This window comes from Amblyraja radiata, chromosome 16 (genome assembly GCF_010909765.2).
Source record: "Amblyraja radiata isolate CabotCenter1 chromosome 16, sAmbRad1.1.pri, whole genome shotgun sequence".
Classification (NCBI taxonomy): Eukaryota; Metazoa; Chordata; class Chondrichthyes; order Rajiformes; family Rajidae; genus Amblyraja; species Amblyraja radiata.
Window position 1 is genome coordinate 51,180,790 of NC_045971.1, and position 21,536 is coordinate 51,202,325.

The 21,536-nt window shown below is 46.2% G+C and overlaps 1 protein-coding gene and 1 pseudogene across 1 annotated transcript in view; both read left to right on the top strand.

Annotated features, from left to right (window-relative positions):
• The window catches only part of LOC116982309, a 999,615-nt pseudogene that overhangs the window by 842,093 nt on the left and 135,986 nt on the right, over positions 1-21,536 (top strand).
• LOC116982210 (complement C3-like) overlaps positions 1-21,536 on the top strand; it is a 146,745-nt gene that overhangs the window by 122,166 nt on the left and 3,043 nt on the right. The window contains exons 38-40 of the mRNA XM_033035505.1: positions 1,463-1,543; positions 2,888-2,971; positions 5,750-5,885. Coding sequence (XP_032891396.1) covers positions 1,463-1,543; positions 2,888-2,971; positions 5,750-5,885 — 301 coding nt within the window. The remainder of the gene's footprint in view (positions 1-1,462; positions 1,544-2,887; positions 2,972-5,749; positions 5,886-21,536) is intronic.

Below are 21,536 nucleotides of genomic sequence, written 5' to 3' on the forward strand. Positions count from 1 at the left end.
AGAGGATAAATATGCCAATACAAATATAATTGTTCACGCAACACCATGGAATGCTATACAACTGTTTCGTTTAACCATTTAGAGGTACTGGTACACCATACTTGCGTGTACCATCACAAAAAATAACATTGAATAGGAGGATTCTGTGACCACAAGCTCTAATGGTCAGTTCCATGTTAGCAGAGCACCTAATTTTCTATGATTGCTGGTCGGTAGCAGTTACATGAGGTAATATCAGTGAAATCTGAAAGTTTCATGAATGTTTAATATGAATTATATCCAGCAATATTCTGAATGCAAAGGTAGCCAGCACCATGAGATGAATATCATTTCTTGTATGTACATCAATCTCTTTGGCATAGTTATTCTCTCCTTGACTATATACAGTTCCAACCACAGGTCTGACAGCTCAGTTCTAAATATGTTTGTGTCATCATGAATTTAAAGGTGGTATTTAGTCTCTGCAGGTGAGAACAGAATTTCATGTTAGCTGCATAATAGTCCCACAGGTTTCCACTGACTTCCTGCATGGAAAGCAGTTGCGCGATACTGTAAAATTATAATGACTAGCCTATATTTTATCCACTGCAAAATATTCTTATGAAAACATTTTGTGGGGAAAGATAATAGGGCCTGAGGGGCATCTTTTTCACACAAAGAATGGTGTGTGAATATGGAACGAGTTGCCAGGTAAGGTAGTTGAGGCAGGTACTTTTACACTATTTAAGACATTTGGTCAGGGACATAGATAGGAAAGGTTTGGAAGGATACGAGATAAAAGCAGACAGGTGGGACTTGTGTAGGGAGTGTATATTGATCAGTGTGGGCAAGTTGGGTTGAAAGGCCTATTTCCATGCACCATGACTATGACACCTTTACTCTAAATGCTACTGAAATACTCAACTAGATAAGTCAATGAATTAAGATTCAAGAAAAATGCATGAATGTTCCTTGTGGGTATATTAAACATGATTTTACCTAGAACTGAATAAACTGGTAAAATATATGTATTCAAGCAGATAACAAAAAGAGCAATTGTTATGGAGGGAGAAAGAGAAAGAAAAGTATTAATTTAGCTATAATTAAATATTGTGAATTTGCAGCATTTATTAAACCAGATTTTATTCAGGGACCAATTTCTTTGCTTAATGGAGATATGTGATAGACAAAATATTTGATTATTTTTTTGCTGCTGTTGTCCATGGGAAGACTTTAATGTTTGCTGGATCTTTGCTGTCACACACCTCTCATTGCAACTTGCTCACAGCAAGCAAAATGCAGACAGAATCTAGTATTTTATTGGGGTGTGCAATTAGAAAAGTGCTTGCTGGATCACGCACTTACTGGATCACGTAATATGGATAGGCTATTGAAGAAAGGAGTCGGAGTTCACCAATGGGCAATCATTGAACAAAAATGAAGCAGTTATTTATGAAAATACTTTTTTCTTCTGCATCTGCAGGAAGCTGCGTTTCACTAAAGACAGACCAAAGAGATCTTGCAAAACGTGATGACGTTTCCTGTGCCCCAGGAAGTGATTATGGTAACCCTATTTTTAATCACACTATTTTCAAAGTCTGCTGATTGTTCTTTAGAAACAAATAACTACAGATACTAGTTTCTATCAAAGATAGACAGAAAGTGTGGAGAAAAAGGATGTGTGACGTTCAGGCCCCCGAACCAAAATGTCATCCATCCTTTTTGTCTATTGATGCTGCCTGACCCGTTGAGTAATTCCAGCACTTTGTGTCCACTGATTGATCGCAAAAAAAATGCATATTTCATTATTCTTGGTGTAATCATGTTTGGACAATATGTTGATTAACACATTTTATTTCTATCAGTGTTTCGATGACAGTAGTTAAGTTACTATAGCCATTTTCGAACGACTGAACTGTCGATCACAAATTGTGCTTTTCAAATCCTATCAATGCAGATGAGGGATTAAATAACATTGACATTTAAAAGAATAATCTGAGTAATAATAACTGTTAAACTACTGGATTGTTGTAAACCAATATGTTTTTTTAAACAGGGGCCACATAATCTACTGTTCTTATCCAGAGAGCAGCAAGTAGAATAAAGGTCATAAGAATGTGCGCTATCAATAGCATTGTATTCCAGATGTGTTCAGTGAACAGACATTTGGAGCATGCAATATAATGATTTCCATAGCAGAGAGAGAGATTTTTCAAAAGCAGTCACCAAAATATCCCTAATAATCCTGACACACATATGACAAATCCGTAATTAGCCAGGAAGGGCCAGGTGTACTTAAGATGTCTTTGCATCTTACTGTCCAAGTCAACCAACATGAGAGAATACATCTACATACCACTTTCATTAATGGATTACTACAATATTTTGGTGTTTCTGTGTTTTGGTGATAAAGAACTGAGATTTTTCCATGAACTATATTTTTGGAAACATCTCTACTCTTCACATGTAGACAGTGGCATGGAAATCACCTTGGTGCATCTTCAGAGAATGACGTTTCTTTCAGCATTGCCCAATTGTATAGGGGTTCACATTCTATAGGAGGTTACAACAGTCTTCTATGGCCAGATATTTACAATGGGCCTTGTGGGTATTCTGGTCTCCCTCCTGACATGTATCACATTGACCACAACTGCCATATTCCTTTATGAAAATATCAGAACTGTCCTTTTCTTACTTGTTGTCTTTGTCACCTCCACTGAGGCTGTTGGATCGGCCTTTTGAAGGATGATTTACTGCAGAGGTGAGAGATATACAGAATTGGAAAGGTCCCCCCTAGGAATCATAAGTGTCCAATTTTGGAACTGGATATAGATCATACTAATGCCATTACAAATTGAATTTGACCATCTTTCACGCCACTGTTTTTTAAAACAATTTTCTTTTTTAGTTTACAAAGTGACATTTATTGGAAAGGAAAAGAGAGACAATTACATATATTACGCAATGAAAATTCTGATAGTTATCAAACAAGGTGAGTAATTTATATATCTGATGACCATGACAGGACAGAGGTATAAGGATATATTTATACACTTCCATGGGCAAAGTTGTACATGCGAAGTGCACATTTGTAGTCATACATGGGTTGGAATGGAGTACAACATTTGTACAAGTATCTGGCTGATTTTATCCTGGGAATGTACACTTGTAAAGCATAATTTAGAGTCGTCTAAACTCGTATTTGACATGCATGATTATTTGGGCAATCTTTTAAAATGTTTGCATAGAATTACAGCAAAAGCATGATCAGAGCAAATAGTTCAAAAGAGGAAGTGAAGTAGCAAGGTTAAGAAAACTGGACCATGTCTGGAAAGAACCCACTTAGCAGAGATGGTCACACATCCCTGACAGAACTAGCTCTAAACACCCTATAATAATTAGAAGGCAAAGAATATTTGCATTGTTAGAATAAAATATTTGTACTGGACAGCTTTTGCACATTTCCACAAATTATTAGTGAGACCACATTTGGATTACTGTGTGCAGTACTAGTTCCACAGCTATTTGACAGATGTCTTTGAGCTGGAAAGCCTGCTGAAGAGATTACAAGGATGTTATCGGGGTTGAGTTATAAGGAGAGGCTGAATTCTTTTTTACCTGGAGTGTAGGAGGCTGAGGAGTGACCTTTTAGACGCATTTAAAATAATCAGGGGCACAGGTAAGGTGCATGGTCACACTCTTTTACATAGGAAAGAGGAATCTAAAAACTAGAGTACATATGTTTCAAATAAGAGGTGAAATATTTAAAAAGGAGCAGTCGGGCAGGATTTTCACACTTGGGATGGCAACTACATGGAATGAACTGCCAGACGAAGCAGTAGAGGTGGGGAGAATTACAAGGATTAAAGGACATTAGGGTAGGTACATTGATAGGAAAGGTTTAGAGGAATATGGGCTAATCATAGGAAAATGGGACTAGCTCAGGAAGAGAGGACACGTTGGGTAAAAGTGCCTGTACCCGTACAAAACAATTCCATTGGGGTGTTGACATTTCTTTACTTTTGGCTGTTGGGATTATCTCTGGATATCATCCAATGCCTTTGGGGATTAATTGACTGATTTTTTATAATTTGTATGATTAGTTTGAAACAAGTATATGCAGTAAAAGCAGTTGTCTGCCCAGAGGTGAACAAAGCACGCCTTTCCAGAAACAAATTCTCAGGAAAGCCAAGAGTGTCCCCAATTTCTCATTTTCTATATGTTTAAGAATGAACTGCAGATGCTGGAAAATCGAAGTTACACAAAAATGCTGGAGAAACTCAGCGGGTGCAACAGCATCTATGGAGCGAAGGAAATAGGCAACGTTTCTGGCCGAAACCCTTCTTCAGACTGATGGGGTGTGGCGGGGTGAAGAAAGGAGAAAGGAGGAGTAGCCCAAGGGCTGAGGGATGGGAGGAGACAGCCTGAGGGCTGAGGAAGGGGAGGAGACAGCAAAGGCTAACAAAATTGGGAGAATTCAATGTTCATGCCCGCAGGATGCAGACTCCCCAAGTGGAATATGAGGTGCTGTTCCTCCAATTTCCGGTGTTGCTCACTCTGGCCATGGAGGAGATCCAGAACAGAGAGGTCGGAAGGGGAATGGGAGGGGAGTTGAAGTGCTGGGCCACCGGGAGGTAAGGTAGGTTCTTGCGGACCGAGCGGAGGTGTTGGGCGAAATCATCGCCCAGCCTCTGTTTAGTCTCACCGATGTAGATCAGCTGACATCTAGAGCAGCGTATGCAATAGATGAGGTTGGAGGAGATACAGGTGAACCTCTGTTGCACCTGGAACGACTGCTTGGGTCCTTGAATGGGGTCGAGGTGGGAGGTAAAGGGACCGGTGTTGCATCTCTTGCGGATGCAACGGTAAGTGCCTGGGGAGGGGGTGGTCCTCCTCCCATTTCCTCCAAATACAAGGTGTAGCTATGGGCACACGCATGGGCCCCAGCTACACCTGCCTCTTTGTCGGGTACGTCGAACAATCCTTGTTCAATACGTACCAGGGCCCCATCCCTGACCTCTACCTCCGGTACATCGACGACTGCTTTGGTGCCACCTCCTGCAGCCACACACAACTGACTGACTTCATCCACTTCACCACCAACTTTGATCCGCATTCAAATACACCTGGACTATTTCCGACACTTCCCTACCATTCCTGGACCCCACTATCTCCATCGCAGGTGATAGACTTCTGACCGACATCCAGTATAAACCTACTGACTCCCATGGCTATCTGGACTACACTGCTTCCCACCTTGCTTCCTGTAAGGACTCCATCCCCTACTCCCAATTCCTCCATCTACACCGCATCTGCTCCCAGAATGAGGCGTTCCACACCAGGGCATCTGAAATGTCCTAATTCTTCAGGGAGCGGGGGTTCCCCTCCTCCACCGTAGATGAGGCTCGTACCAGGGTCTCTTCCATACCCCGCAACATTGCTCTCTCTCCCCATCCCCGCTCTCGCAATAAATGCAGAGTCCCCTTAGTCCTCACCTTTCACCCCACCAGCCGTCACATACAACAAGTAATCCTCCGTCATTTTCGTCACCTCCAACGGGACCCCACCACTCGCCACATCTTCCCATCTCCCCCCATGTCTGCCTTCCGCAAAGACCGCTCCCTCCGTAACTCCTTTGTCAATTATTCCCTTCCCTCTCATACCACCCCCTCCCCGGGCACTACTTAGCACATTACCACCAAATTTGATGGCACTGAACAATGGTGAATAGGATTGGTCTATCATGTCATTGTGTGAATTTTCATTTTAGGAACCGATGCAGTCGCTCAAAATACTGTGAGAGACCTAATCACACTTGCCAACTGCAACATTAAATCTAACATGGAACTGAACCATGATTATCTAATAATGGGACAGCGCTCAGATCTGTGGAGTGATGGGGAGAGGTAAGCAGCAAAATCCGAATTGATGTAACTCATGTTCATTCTCCAACATTCTGGCTCTATTAACATTTGAACATTGGAGAAACTAACTTAATGAATGAACTAATTACTTTCATAAATATGATAAAATTATAATCTGTGGAGGTTTAACGATTTCTGAGAAATTACAAATAGGCATGAAGTACCTAGATAATAATTTACAGACAATTGAGACAAAAATGGAATGGGGTTGCACTAAAGCCACATCTGGAGTTACTTCACAACACAATCTTTTCACTATGCCTTGAATATACCCATATCCCTCTGGGGCATGGCATTTGAAAGATATTCAACCTTAAAGTGAATACATTTCTTCTTATATTTACCATGCAAGGCTATTCTTTGTTTTAAGACTGGGACTTCTAGGTATTCCAGGCTGAGACTTAATTTCTCACCATCCACACTCACAAGTGTCCAACGGTATCTGTATATTTCCAAGGTCAAGTGATGCAGGCCTTACCTACTTACTTTCTCTGTTACAACAAATCTTCCTCCAGTGAATTGTCTTGCATCTATCTTGTCAACATCTACAAGAATTTTAATGTTTCCTTGAGATTATCCTTCATTATTGTAAACTGGAGAGTATAGACCTAGTTTGACTCTCTTCTCTTATACAACATCTTAAAGCCATCCAAGGAATTGGACAGGTACTTGGAAAGGATAGGTTTAGAGGGTTATGGGCCAAGCGCCTGCAAGTTGCACTAGAATAGATGGGGCATGTTGGTCAGCATGTGCGTTGGACCGAAGGGCCTGGTTCTACTCTGTATGACACTATAAATCTGTTAAATCTTTTTACACTTCCTCTATTCTGAAGTCTTCAATATGGAGACCAGATCTGTGGAACATAAAACAGAATGGCACAACAGTAGGCTAAACAGCCCACAATCTCTGTGCCGAACATGACAGTGAATTAGATTACTCCCTCTTGCACATGACCCATCTTCCTCCATTCATGTCTTTATCAAAACATTCTTAAACGCCACTATCTATTCTGCTTTCCAGTACCCATGGCAATGTAAACCACCACGTGTAAATCAAAATTTACCCCACACATCTTCTTTAAATTTCCTTCCTCTGACAGAGCTATGTCCTTTTGAATTGGACATTTCCACCCTCGCAAAAAAGTTCTGATTGTCTCCCCTTTCTAAGGGGCGGCACAGTGGCGCAGCGCTTGAGTTGCTCTTTCCCGAGCTAGAGACCCTGGTTCGATCCTGACTATACATGCTGTCTTTATGGAATTTGCTCGTTTCCCTGTGACAACATGGGTTTTCTCAAGGTGCTCTAGTGTCCTGCCATGTTGCAAGGACTTGAAGGTTGATTGGTGTAAAGAGCTACAATAACGCACAGTTGTCTTTACTGCTTTTATTGTTATTAACTCACATTCATTACTGCACTAGCTGTACGTGGTCCGTCACACGAGCTAGAGAGAGATCAAGGGGTGGGGAGGTTACATTTATACTTGGGATATAGGGAGTGGTTAGTAGTGGTGAGGTCACTATGTTAAAGGAACATCTACATCCTTTCCCTTGGAAACAAACAATACAGTAGTGACATAGCGACCACGTCTCATGCGCTACGAGCATAGAAACATAGAAACATAGAAACATAGAAAGTAGGTGCGAGAGTAGACCACCAGGTCCGTCGAGCCCGCACCGCCATTCGCTCATGGCTGAACACTAAACAGACACACTTACCCACAAACAGTAGACACAAGACACAGAACACAAGACACTACCCTCCCCTTTATACCGCTATCACCCCTCTCCACCCCAAAAACCTCGTGATCTCCTGGGAGAGGCAAAAAACCGGATAAAAACCCAGGTCCAATTCGGGAAAAAAATCCGGGAAATTCCTCTCCGACCCCAATCCAGGCGATCGACACTTGTCCAGGAGATCACTCAGGTCTTTCTATACTAACCATACCTAGGTCCATATCCCTGCCCTCTCCCCGTAGCCCCTTATCCCCTTGGCAGCTAAAAAACCATCTATTTTAGTCTTAAATATATTTAAAGTTTCTGCTTCCACTGCTCCCTGGGGCAGTGAATTCCATAAATTAACCACCCTCTGGGTGAAGAAGTTCTTCCTCATCTCCGTTTTAAAAGAGCCCCCCCTTATTCTGCAACTATGTCCCCTAGTTCTAGTTTCCCCGATCATTGGGAACATCCTCGGTGCATCCACCCGATCAAGGCCCCTCACGATCTTATATGTTTCAATGAGATCGCCTCTCATTCTTCTAAACTCCAAAGAGTAGAGTTCCAGCCTACTTAACCTTTCCTCATATGTCAATCCCCTCATTGCAGGAATTAATCTTGTAAACCTTCGCTGCACTGCCTCAAGGGCTAGTACATCCTTTCTTAAGTATGGACCCCAGAACTGTACACAGTATTCCAAATGTGGTCTCACTAATACTGTGTACAGCTGCAGCAAGACCTCCGTGTTTTTATACTCAATCCCCCTAGCAATAAAGGCCAAAACTCCATTGGCCTTCCTGATTGCTTGCTGCACCTGCATACTAACTTTTAGTGATTCATGTACTAATACCCCTAGATCCCTTTGCGTTGCATTACAACGCAGCTCCTCCTCATTTAGAAAATAACTTGCCCTATCATTTTTTTTCCCAAAGTGAATGACTTCACATTTATTAGTATTAAACTTCATCTGCCAAGTTGTTGCCCACTCACCTAGCTTATCTATATCCTTTTGCAGACTCTTCCTATCCTCCTCATCCCCTACTTTTCCTCCCATTTTTGTATCGTCCGCAAATTTTGATATATTACACTTGGTTCCCTCCTCCAAATCATTTATATAAATTGTGAACAACTGGGGTCCCAGCACCGACCCTTGCGGAACCCCGCTAGTTACCGGTTGCCATCCCGAGTATGAACCATTTATCCCCACTCTCTGCTTCCTATTTGTTAGCCAATCCTCTACCCATGCTAATATATTACCCCCAATCCCATAATTTTTTATTTTTAGCAATAGTCTCTTGTGTGGCACCTTGTCAAAAGCCTTTTGGAAGTCCAAGTATACCACATCCACCGGTTCCCCTTTATCCACCCGGGTTGTTACTTCCTCAAAGAATTCGAGCAGATTCGTTAAACAGGACTTCCCCTTCACAAAACCATGCTGGTTCTGTCCGATGAAGTCATGTTTATCCAAGTGCCCCGTTAGTGTTTCTTTAATAATTGTCTCTAACATTTTACCCACCACCGATGTTAGACTAACCGGTCTATAGTTACCCGCCTTCTGTTTAGGCAGGCAAACAGTTAAACAAGCAGAGGAGCATACAGCTAAGCAAAATCACCATAACGGACAGGCGGCTTAACCAGTCGACCGGACCGGGTCCGCAGCTCGCCATCTCCTCCCTCTGCAGGAAGAGCAGCAGCCGAGGCGGGGGAAGGAGCCGGGGAACCGGGAGTAGAAAGAGCCGGCGGAGGCAGAGGCGGGGAACTAGCGGCAGAATCGGGTGTACGGGCAGGAGAGCCAGGGGAAGCAGGCGGCGAGTGAGGATGAGAGAGCTGGGAAGGCAGGGACCGAGGCATGCGCGGGGCGGCAGGCAGTGTTTCGGGCAGGGGAGGGCAGAAGGGGACCGCAGGAGGCGGAGGAGGCTCGTTGACGGGACGGAGATGTTGGCGGGTCCGCCTGTAAATTGTGCCGTCGTGGTCGACAAGGTAGGAGCGCGGCGATCCAGCATCACCGACAACGGTGGCAAGCTTAGAGGGACCGGAGGGGGACTGCATCCGGACGACTTGGCCGGGGAACAGACGCGGAAGGGGGCGGCATGACTGGTCGTGGGAGCGCTTCTGCACTTCGTGCTTGTGAGCAATGCGCTCCTGGACAGCAGCAGGCTTTAGGGGAGAAGGCACGAGGGACCGCTGGGTCACAGGGAGCGGAGGTCTCGTAGTGCGAGACATCAGCCGTTTGGCTGGCGAGCCCAGGGCAGGGTCGCGGGAGATGTTGCGGATATTAAGAAGAGCTAAGTAAAAATCGGATTCGGACAATCTACAATGTTCCAGCAAGTCCTTGGCACTGCGGACAGCGCGCTCCGCCAGGCCGTTACTCTGCGGGTACTCTGGACTGCTGGTGAAATGGCGAAAGTTCCAGCTGGCAGCGAACCCCCGGAACTCGGCACTGGTGAACTGGCTGCCGTTGTCAGATTGGAGGGTAGCCGGGGAACCGAAGGTGGCGAAGTGGCGGCGCAGCTTCCCGATGACGGCTGAAGAGGAGAGGGAGTGCAGCTGATCAACTTCGAACCAGCTGGAATAAGAATCAACAAGGACCAGAAAGTGCTTTCCACGCCACTCGAAAATGTCAGTGGCGAGGGCCATCCATGGAAGTTCAGGGGCAGGCTGTTGCAGAAGTGGCTGGCGTTGCGGACGTGGAGCCAGGCTGTTGCAGGTAGCGCAGGCGGAGACCCTGTCCCGGATGTAATCGGCCATGCCGGGCCAGTAGAATTGACTCTGGGCGTGTGACAGAGTGGCCTCGGCCCCAGGATGACCGCGGTGGGCGGATTCGAAATAGTGAGCGTGCAGCGCAGCGGGCACGACCACCTTGTGCCCCTTCACCACCACGCCATCGTGCAGGACCAGCTCATCGCGGACCAGGAAGTACGGATCAGCACCGGCAGGTAGAGATGAGCGACGGTCTGGCCAGCCCTGCCTGATGACGTCGGCAAGCTGCTGCAGGGCAGGATCCAGGGCAGTGTGCTTGACCAGGGATTGCATCTGCTGAGAAGGCACAATGTTAAGGTTAAGCACCATCAGGTCGGAGGACTCGTACGGGTGACGGGCAGTGGATACCAGGGGTGCACGAGACAGCGTATCGGCCACAAACATGTCCTTGCCTTTGCGGTACACAATCTGAAAGGTGAAGCGTTGAAGCTGCAGCATCATACGCTGCAGGCGGGATGAGGCGGCGTGAATCGGCTTGTTTAGGATGGTGACCAGCGGCTGGTGGTCAGTCTCGATAAGGAAGTCGTTTCCCAGGATGTAATCCTTGAACTTCGAGCAGGCAAACACCACGGCCAGGAGCTCCTTCTCGATCTGAGCATAGCGCTGCTCAGCAGAGGTCATGGTGCGGGAAGCGTAGGAGACGGGTAGCTGCAGCTTGTCGTAGAGCTGCAGGCAGGCGGCACCGAGGCCGAACTTCGAGGCATCGCAAGTCAGAACGATGGGGCGCTTCAGGTCGAAAAATTTAAGAGTAGGTGCTCGGACCAACTGGGACTTCAGGGCTTCGAAAGCCGACTGATGGTGCGGGAACCAAACCCAGGCAACGTCCTTCTTGGTCAGTTCCCTCAAAGGAGCGCTCATTTCGCTGAGGTCGGGGATGAACTTCCCCAGGTAATTGACCATGCCTAGGAAGCGCTGCAGGCTTGGCACGTCGGCGGGCGAAGACATACTGGAGACGGCAGCAGTTTTCTGCGGGTCGGGCTTCAGACCGGAGGCGGTGAAAACGTGCCCCACATACGTGACCTCCGGGACGCGGAAACGGCACTTCTTGGGGTTGAGCTTGAGGTTTATATCGCGAGCCCGGTCGAGGACCAGGCGAAGGTGGAGATCATGCTCGGCTACGTCCTTCCCGTAGACCAGGATGTCGTCCACGATTATGGCACACGGCAGACCGGCAAACAGCTGCTCCATGGTCCGCTGGAACACCTCGCTGGCGGAGTTGATCCCGAATGGCATGCGGAGGAAACGGAAACGTCCAAAAGGCGTGCTGAAGGTGGTCAAGTAGGAGGATCGCTCGTCAAGCGGTATCTGCCAGAACGAGCTCTTGGCGTCGAGGACAGAAAAGACATTGGCCGGACCGACCTGTGCAGCGACGTCCTCTACAGTTCGCATAGGGTAGTGCGGTCGTTTGATCGCCAGGTTCAGGTCCTTGGGGTTGATACAAATGCGGATTTCACTTTTGTCCTTTTTGGCGGCAACGACCATGGTGGAGACCCACCGGGTGGGATCGCTCACCTCTTTGAGAATGCCCCCAGGTGACCATGTCGCGCAGCGTTGATTCCACCTTGTCCTTCATGGCGAAGGAGACGCGGTGTGGCGGGCGGATCACAGGTTCAACATCGGGGTCGACGACAATCTTGTAGCAGCTGGGCAGCTTGCCCAGCTTGTCGTCGAAGCGGTCGGGGTATTCCAGCAGGGGGTCCATGAGGGTCCGCACCAGGTGTATGTCACGGTGAAAGGAGACCAGGCCGAGGTCCTGACACGCCCGGGCACCCAGCAAGGTGACGCTGTCAGAGTCTAGCAGATAAAAAGTGAGGGGCCGAGAGGCCTGCAGGATCTTGCAGTGCAGGGTTGCCTTTCCCACGGGAACGAGAAGCCCTCCCCCGTAAGCATGTAGGCGGGAGTTGTCAACAGTGACTTTCTCATCGGTCCTAATCTTTTTGAAAAGGCTTGTTGACATTACATTTGTAACTGCCCCCGTGTCTAGTTTCGCAGTGAAGGTCGAACCATTAACAGTAACCCTAACCGAAGGGTCTGCTATCAGGGCATGTGCATCTAAGATCGAAAAGATGCCCGCCTCCCCTTGGGAGGGGGAACTAGTATCAGACAAAGGTAAATCTTCGGGCTCGTGTTGGGAATCGAACTCGCTATCAGCCTGAGCAACGTTGTTTAACATTCTCCGTGGTGCGGGTACTGGCCTGCCCTTGGAGCGGCAGGCTGCAGAGAAATGGTTTAATTTTCTGCAAAAGTTGCATGTCTTTCCCAACGCTGGGCACACATTAAACTGATGGGAGGAAAAGTTACAGTTAGGGCAACGCCGTGGGCTGGCGACGCCGGGTGCAGGAGAGACCTGTTGCCGTGGCGGGCCAGTGTTCCGCCGGCGGGCAGTAGCACTGGCAAAGTTGATGTCATGACCGGCCGGCGGCGAAGCCGAGTCCACCGCCTCAGCCATGCGGGCGGCGTGTAGAGCCTCGTCTAAGGACAGGTCGGGCTTACGCAGAAGTTCAGCCCTAAGCTTATAGTCTAAAAGGCCATATACAAGAATGTCCCTGGTCACTTGGTCAAATAAAAAAAAAACAGGATAGCAAGAGAATAGGAGACGTAGAGACATAGAGCCACTATTGTGACACCATGTAAAGAGCTACAATAACGCACAGTTGTCTTTACTGCTTTTATTGTTATTAACTCACATTCATTACTGCACTAGCTGTACGTGGTCCGTCACACGAGCTAGAGAGAGATCAAGGGGTGGGGAGGTTACATTTATACTTGGGATATAGGGAGTGGTTAGTAGTGGTGAGGTCACTATGTTAAAGGAACATCTACAATTGGCTCCTGTAAATTGTCCCCAGAGTGTAGGACATAACTAGTGTACTGGGTGATTGTTGGTCAGCATGGACCCGGCGGGCTGAAAGGCCTGTTCCCATGCTGTTTCTCTAAACTAAATCAAATCTCTTATAATTTTACATACTTATTTCAGGTCTCCTCTCAACCACCAATGTTCCAGAAAAGAAAAATGAATCCAAGTTTTTCCAACCTTATAGCTATAAACCCTCTAATCCATGCTGGTAAACATCTGAACTCTCACCGTTGCTTCCTTCCTGTTATGTGGCAAACATAATTGTACATAATATTCCAAATGCGACCAACCAAAGTTTTAATATGACTTTCTAACTCTTATATTCAATGTCCCAACCACAAGCATACGATATGCCTTTTTCCCCCACTCCATCTATTTGTATTATCACTTTAATAGTAAGATTAAACGAGAACTTACCAGTTTGAAGTTTGATCTTTAATTTATGAGGACTTACGTTGGTGAGTACGTGAAGAAGACCCCGCTCGTGCGCATGCGCGTCAATCTGCAAAGCAGCGGTGTGAAATCACAGAATAACAGTAAATGAAGTATCATAGTAAGACCAGAAACCTAGATCTACCAGGTGACCTTTGTGAGAGAGGGTTGGGAGTGGAGGGCACGTACTCACCAACGTAACTCCTCATAAAGTAAAGATCAAACTTCAGACTGGTAAATTCTCGTTTAATCTTACTATTTTACTTCGGAGTCACGTGAGTGACTACGTGAAGATTTCAAAGCTCTGATTTCATGCCGTAGATTCAATTCCAGGCATCTCACTGCATCGATTGACTCAGAATGAGTAAATAATCAACGATGCATTAAACCATAATATTGATTTAAATGTATTAACGGTTTATTTTTATAAAGAAAACAATAGCAACCCCTTCTGTCCCAGGGGGAAACTATAAAACTGAACTCAAAACAGAATGGGCAAATACTCCTGGTTCGACAATAGGTTTATGATAATATTTTTGAAACATCAATTCACTTGACCATCCTGCGGCCGTGAGGATATGGTCTATGGGGACGTCCATTTCCCTGGCCACTGATGTTGATGCCGCCCTGGTGGAATGAGATTTAAAATTGCCAGTGTCAATACCTGCATAAACCAGAACCTGCTTCAGCCACCTTGAAATAGTCTGAACCGATACCTTACTATGCGGTTCTATGTGGCTAATAAACTATGCTGATTCCGCACCTCTTAGGGTTCTGGTGGCCTCGATGTAATTTAGCAAGTTTAATACCACACATGGGCGTAATCCGTATGGTATGCCGAAAAGATAATCATAAACCCTGTCACCCCTGGTCTGCTCTGCTTGAGTAGATCATATATGTAAAACGTAATGGCATCTGCAGATACCTCCATCCTGTCTAGTCGCAGCTTCTGCAATGTCTGCACTCGTTGGTCTGAAACCAGAGCCATGAGCATGACTACCTTCATGGTGCCTTTGGCCAAAGTCAGGGCTGTGACAGGAGTCCACTGACGAAGGAGCATAAGTGCTTCCCTCACATTCCAGATTACCGAATACCTGGGCCTGGGAGGATTGGAATTAAAAATTCCCTTCATAAATCTAGAGACTAGAGGGTGAGACCCCACAGAATATTGTTCTGATCCCATCCATAAATATGAACACGGAGTACTTCTGGCTGTATTGATCGCACTGTAGCTTAACCTTTGATCGAAATAGAGAGTTGACAGTAACTCTAGCACGTCTGGAACGCATGCCGTGTGATATGAAATATTCTGCCGTGAGCAGAACACCTCCCATTTCCTTATATAAGAGATGTACTGCTTTTGGGTACTATCCCTCCAGGCCGCAGTAATAACATCCACGGTGCGATCGGATAGTCCTCTTCCCAGGTATGGCCTTCTTAGAATCTGCAAATTAATAGATCAATACGATCATGTAAAGGGTGTTGATTGCCAGTTACAGGGTGCACCAGTAAGTTTCTATGTTTGGGAACAGTCATAAGGGGCTGTGTGATAATCTGCAAAACATAGAAACATAGAAAATAGGTGCAGGAGTAGGCCATTGGGCCTTCGAGCCATTCAATATGATCATGGCTGATCATCCAACTCAGTATCCTGTACCTGCCTTCTCTCCATACCTCCTGATCCCTTTAGCCACAAGGGTACCATCAATACTCCTGAGGTGGAGTCCTGCTTGATTTTTTGCAGACACCGACTGATGAGGCAAAATGGAGGAAATGCATACAAAAACATTCCACCCCAATGCAGCGAGAATGCATCCACCGCTACTGCCCCAGGATCTTGTTCCCATGAAACATATTTAAGTAACTAGTGGTTTAGTCTGGATGCAAACAAATCGATATCTGGCATTCCAAACCGAGCAACAACATCGTTAAATATCTCATGATTCAACATCCATTCTGTGTTGTCATTGAATTTGCGTGACCTTGTGTCTGCCACTATGTTGAATCTACCTGGTAGGTAGATTGCTGAAAGCCAAATGTCTCTGGTAGTACACCAGCTCCAAATCAAATTCGCCAATCTATCACAAGATTCTGACTTGATTCCACCCATGTGATTAACATACGCTACTGCCGTGGTGTTGTCAATCTGAACCTGCACATGGAAACGACACTTAGTAGAGCAATAAGCTTTAAGCCCATAAAATTTTCCCAGAAGCTCTAAATAATTAATCCCTCATGATTGCAGATCGTCTTTCTTACAGTTTGGCTTTCTTCCCAACCAATTGTTCAAGCGTTTTTGATTGCAACATGCGCTTGAACATGCGCCTTAATTTAGTTCAACAAAGAAACTGACATAAATCAGGCATATTCCATCTGCCTCCACAGTAGCGCTCCAACCTAGAGCACTGACATCAGTCTGTAAGACAATGGAAGGTGGTTAAACCAGAATTTTGCTGGAACAACTTGAGACATTCATGATCCACCATTGCACGTCAGCAACAGTTGCAGCTGGTAATTGCATGGGCCTGTCAATATGACCTGCATGTACCCTCAGTGCCTGTTCCTTTGCTCGCTGTAATTGTTGGTAATGCAGATGTCCAAACTACACACAGAAGCCACTAATTTGCCAATCAAGCTGGCCACCTGTCTAATTGAAGGTCTGTGTTGTGCAATGAGCTTGATACAGCCTTCAATTAACTGCAGCCTTTTGTCCCTGGGCAGAGTCACTGACATGTGATCTGAGTTAATAATGAACCCCAAATAATCAATAACTGTGCCTGGTGTTAATTTGGACTTACTGGATGAATGATAAGCCCCACTTTCTAAAAAAGTGATCTTAACAACTGAAACAGATGATTCAGCTGTGTCCCGAGTCTTTCCTACAATTAAAATATCGTCCAAATAGGCCATAACAATATGACTCTGAGCTAGAAGTAGCGCCAGGACCGGTTTTAGCAATTTGGTAAATAATCTAGGAGCTGAGGTTAAACCATTAGGCAGTGCTTTGAATTGCCATTATTGACTCATCCAGCTAAATTTCCAATATCTCCTATCATCGCAATGCACAGACACTGAGTAATATGCATCTTTAAGATCTATGCTTGCCATATAACATCATCTGGAAAGCCGTTTTTAGCAGTAGCAAAAGTTTCCATTTTAAAATGTTTATACTGTACAAAGGGGTGTGCTTGTCAGGTCGACGATGATTCTACATCCTCCATCCTTTTTTGATCTAGGAAAAATATTTGACACAAATTGGTGGAGTTGGTGAACCGACTTCTCAATTACCCCTTTTTTGCATAATTTTTTAAGTTCTGCCTGTATCTCCATATTCTCTTCCTGTGAGAAAATGAGTGTCCGGCTTGGAACATGCTGAGTGGGTGGACACAAATTGGGATAGCAGGGCTCTCGCTTAACGTTTTTTCCCTGTTGCCAGCTGGGCAACCTTGGCAGCTTTTTAGGTTGCCAAATGACAGTTTAGGAGGTCATTTAAGATGGCTTGCATGACGCGTGCGATAATGTGTCAGACGAAGTGCGTAGTTACCAGTCAGAATTATACTCAATGAAGCATTCACATATTATTTCTGCTTCAAATAAAGTCACAAACTAAACATATTCACCAATCAAGATGTGATATATCCCACCATGACATGCAGCAAAATTATAAGACAGCATTTCAACTCTTTCTACACATTGCAATTAATGCAATTTCCATTAGTTCTTTCCACTTCCAAACTAAAATGTGGTTGGATTATTCAGCGTATGATCAATCTGTGTCAATAAATCCTGGACCATGGTAACATATATGCGTAGTATAGTTGTGAATGTTGCTCATTAAATAACTACAGTATTGATTTGCCGTTAAATGGATTCTGTAATAATGTGTCAATGGCAGCAGTGACAATCGAACACTGCGATTTTAACGTTTCACGTGTTCACAATTTAATTAATCCACCTTTATGGATTAAAACAAAAAATAACATAGGGAATTAAAACACATGTGATTGCATTCCGTTATCAAACAGTCAATGTTCGCTTTGAAGACATTTCCAGCACAATTGGGTCAGGGAGGGGGGTGTGTGTGAATCAGTGTGAGGTGGATAGATGGCGGGGGGGGGGGGGGTTAGAAGGCAGTCGGTGCAGAATTGATGAATTGAGGCACGTGAATTAGTACGTGTTGGTGGGAGTAGATAAAATTGTGAGGGGAGAGCACGGGGGATGTCAGTGGTGTTGAATGGGAATGATGGGGGTAGGCAAAAGTGCAGGAGAAACGCAGCAGGTGAGGCAGCATCTATGGAGCGAAGGAAATAGGCAACGTTTCGGGTCGAGACCCTTCTTCAGACTGTTCCCCACATTCTTCTTGAATGGGAGGATCAGTACAGGATGGATGGGGGGGGTAGATCAGCGCAAGATGAATGTGGGGAACGGCCGCGATAGCGGCTCCATCTCCCCCTCCCTCCCGGCTTCGGCGTGCGGGAGGGTTTGTTTTGAAACGCCGTTAGCGGGTTTGCAAGCAGCAGCCGCTGTCATGGCGGGCGGGGTGCGGGAGGAGTAGGAGATGGAGCCGCTGTCGCGGCCGCTGCTGCCGCTGTTCGGAGCCCGTCATTTGCTCCGACCCTTCCTCGCCACGCACCTAGTATCTTTCCCACGCAATACAGCCATCACCGCTGACACAAAACATCGCATTCCTTTTCTCCAGAGATGCTGACGGACCCGCGGAGTTACTCCAGGTTTTTGTGTCTATCTTCAGTAGAAACCAGTATCTGGTTGCCAAGCCGGGCAAAATGATTTGGTGTTTAGGTTGCCCGGCGGCGTTTGAGTGGTCAATGGTACCCGGGCAACCGCTAATTTCGAGCCCTGGATAGAATGTAATTCGAAAACCTTCTATACTGCACAGTATAAACAAATCTGATGTTATCTCATGCCATTCTTTTGGGAAGAAGTGTAATCTCCCCCCAACTTGTAGGTGTTTTTCCCTTAATATGTTTCTATCAGGACCAGACCCACCTACCTCCATAGTTACCGGTGGAATGTGTTGCCCCCGGTTCCTGGTGGGAAAATTCATGTTCGCTCGTGTCCCAGTATCAGTTCGCCAGCTGCGCATATTCGGAAATGACCGGCTCCTTCCTTCACCGGTCCCGGTCATTGCACGTCGGTAGGGGAACTGCCTCCGAACCGCTTTGCCAGTCATTGGTGCTTTAATTAACCCCACGGTTTTTGCCTTGCCATCAAGCTCCTTCACTCTCTTTGCGAGGTCCTCTCCAAACAGCAGATTTGGCGGTTGAATATTGGTGGGCTTGCAGAGCGCTGCAAATTTAGGGTAAATAATAGGGCGTATGGCACTATTCCGCAAACAGTTAATTTCAAAATGTGCACTGCACATGAGGACTAAGGCATCCTGCTGTGATTCAGACAGATGCCCCTCGTTCACCGATCTGGCGAACGCCGTAATACCTGCGGCAAGCAACTTCAGCACCCGCTGGAGCTTCATTTCTTGTGCCCCAATCCCAATGCCCATGTGGCGCCATATTACATGATTAACAGCTGGTACTTTCAGTACGACACAATTAAGAGGAGTTGCATATGTTTTTGCTGTCTCGTCCATGGTCAGCTCTTGCAGCTGATGGGAGAGTAAATAATTTATTGTTGTTGCCAATTCTTCCCCCAACGGCTCCCCTGACTCTCTGGGGATTGCAAATCTTTCTGCCTGACATGGTATTTCGGGCTCATGCCCTTCATCCCTTGGGCTCTGCTCACCCATAGATTCGGCGTCAGAATAACACTGACCCGTCAAGCTCTCCTCCTCCAAGAGGGAGCGATTGAGCAGCCCTATTTCAGGCGCTGCTGGCGCGGGCACTTCTGTAGGCCAGCGCATAGACAGCCCTATTTCAGGCGCTGCTGGCGCGGGCTCTCCCGTAGGCCGGCGTGGACCCCACTCCTCCCGGTGTGTGTCCTGATAGAGCATCTTCTCCATAAGGAGCTCTATTTTAGACACCCGTGCAAGCACGGTATTCATTTCAGGAGGGGAACCCTCCTGGCCTGACTCACCCGAGTCTATGGGCCGTACAGACTTTCTAATGGCCTTACGCCCCAACGGCGCGATGACGGTGCTCACAGGCAACGTGTCTGCAGTCGCTGGACTCCCTGCCAACGACTCAATAGGTGTATTGGGCGGGCGCCCGCATTCCCGCGGTCTTCCATGGTTTTACCAGCGGCTCGCCTCGCCCTCCCTTTTGACACTTTCTCCATGGTAATCTTGATCTGAAAACAAGCATTACTCCCACAAGAAAGCGACCTCCGACTAAGCTGAACACTTACCTTGAGGTTTTTAAAACTTACCGCTGGAGGAGCGCTACTCCTCCCAACCGGTCGCTGTGCTATGCAGTCACGTGACTCCGAAGTAAAATGGACAGCAAAATGCCTCCAAACATCAATAATGTTAAGGATCCTGCCATGATCTGTACTTTCTTCATGCATTTCAAATCCCAAATTGCAACGACTTCCACTTTCCCAGACTGCACGTCTGCAATTTCTCTTCTGTATCCTTTGAAAGCCTACTTCACCGCAACTTCACCAATTTTTGGTGCCCTCTGCAAACTTACTCATCAATCCAATCTACACTTTCTGGCAAATCATTGAAATGTAACAGACAAAAAAGGTCTAGCACAACAACACTGATCACCAACCGGAATAAGACCCTTCCATCATTGCCTTCAGATTCAATGGGGAAAATACCAAGTCGCACTTGATCCCATGCACCATCTGGAGTTGTGCACCAGTCTCCCCACGTTAAAAAAAGTCACGCACGGGCGTCCTCCCAAAAAAGGACAGTCATACTCGTTTCGAGTGACCGCCGATGATGATGAACTTCCAGATCAGGATACCATTCTATTGGGTTGTATTAGACTGGTTTGGCAACAGCTGACCACAAGACTGGTCTGTTTTCAAGGTAGGGTTCAAGAACGTGATGACTTAGGAAACTCTGAACAGTGAGACGACGGCATAGCCCAAATGGTGGAGATCTTTGATGATTGGTGCTGTTTTCTTGATTCTGCGCCTCGTGTAGCTGCTTTTGAAGAGTAGGTGGTGCTGTACCCGTGATGGACTGCTGCCGAGCACACCACGCTCTGCAACCTCTCACAATCCTGTGTGTTGCAATTGCCATACAAGAATATGATGTAATCAGTCAGGACACTTCCTACAGACCATCTGCAGAAGTCAGTTAGAGTATACTGTGAATTGCTGTACCTTTTTAAACATATAGGAACTGGTACGACTTCTTTGCTGCATCTACTGCTTATGCCGGATCCAGGAACAGTCATTAATGCCTGGTAGGCTGTGAACAAAATGTGTCCAGAAATCCATTTTCGTGACCCACGTGTCGGAACTACCTAGAATTTTGCACAGATTTAGATGAAATATAATTGAGAAGGAAGACATAACTCGACAGTGCCAAAAGTTGCACATTAATTAATTAAACTAATTAGAAAATGAGATTGAAAAAGTAACCGCCATCTCGTGTCAAATGCCTATATTACACCATGGGGAGCCTATTTCCGTGTTGCCGTCTATTTAAACGATATATTATTATACCATCTATATATACTAGACTAAGTGGGACCCGTTGGGTCCCATGTTCACACGGGAGGGCTGGTCCCCCGACGCAATATTCCACCTCTCCACCAATTGCAATATTGGTGGCCAGTGGGGGGGGGGCTTTCTGGAGCACTGGTATGGGTTCTTGGGGTGGCAGCTCGGTCCCTCAAGCCTGATGTGCTGGCAGCTCACTCACGGCTGGTGGGCTGGCAATTGACTCATGGCTATTCCTTCAAATTCCATTTCAAGCAGGGTGCAAGGCCACCAAATTCAAATCAA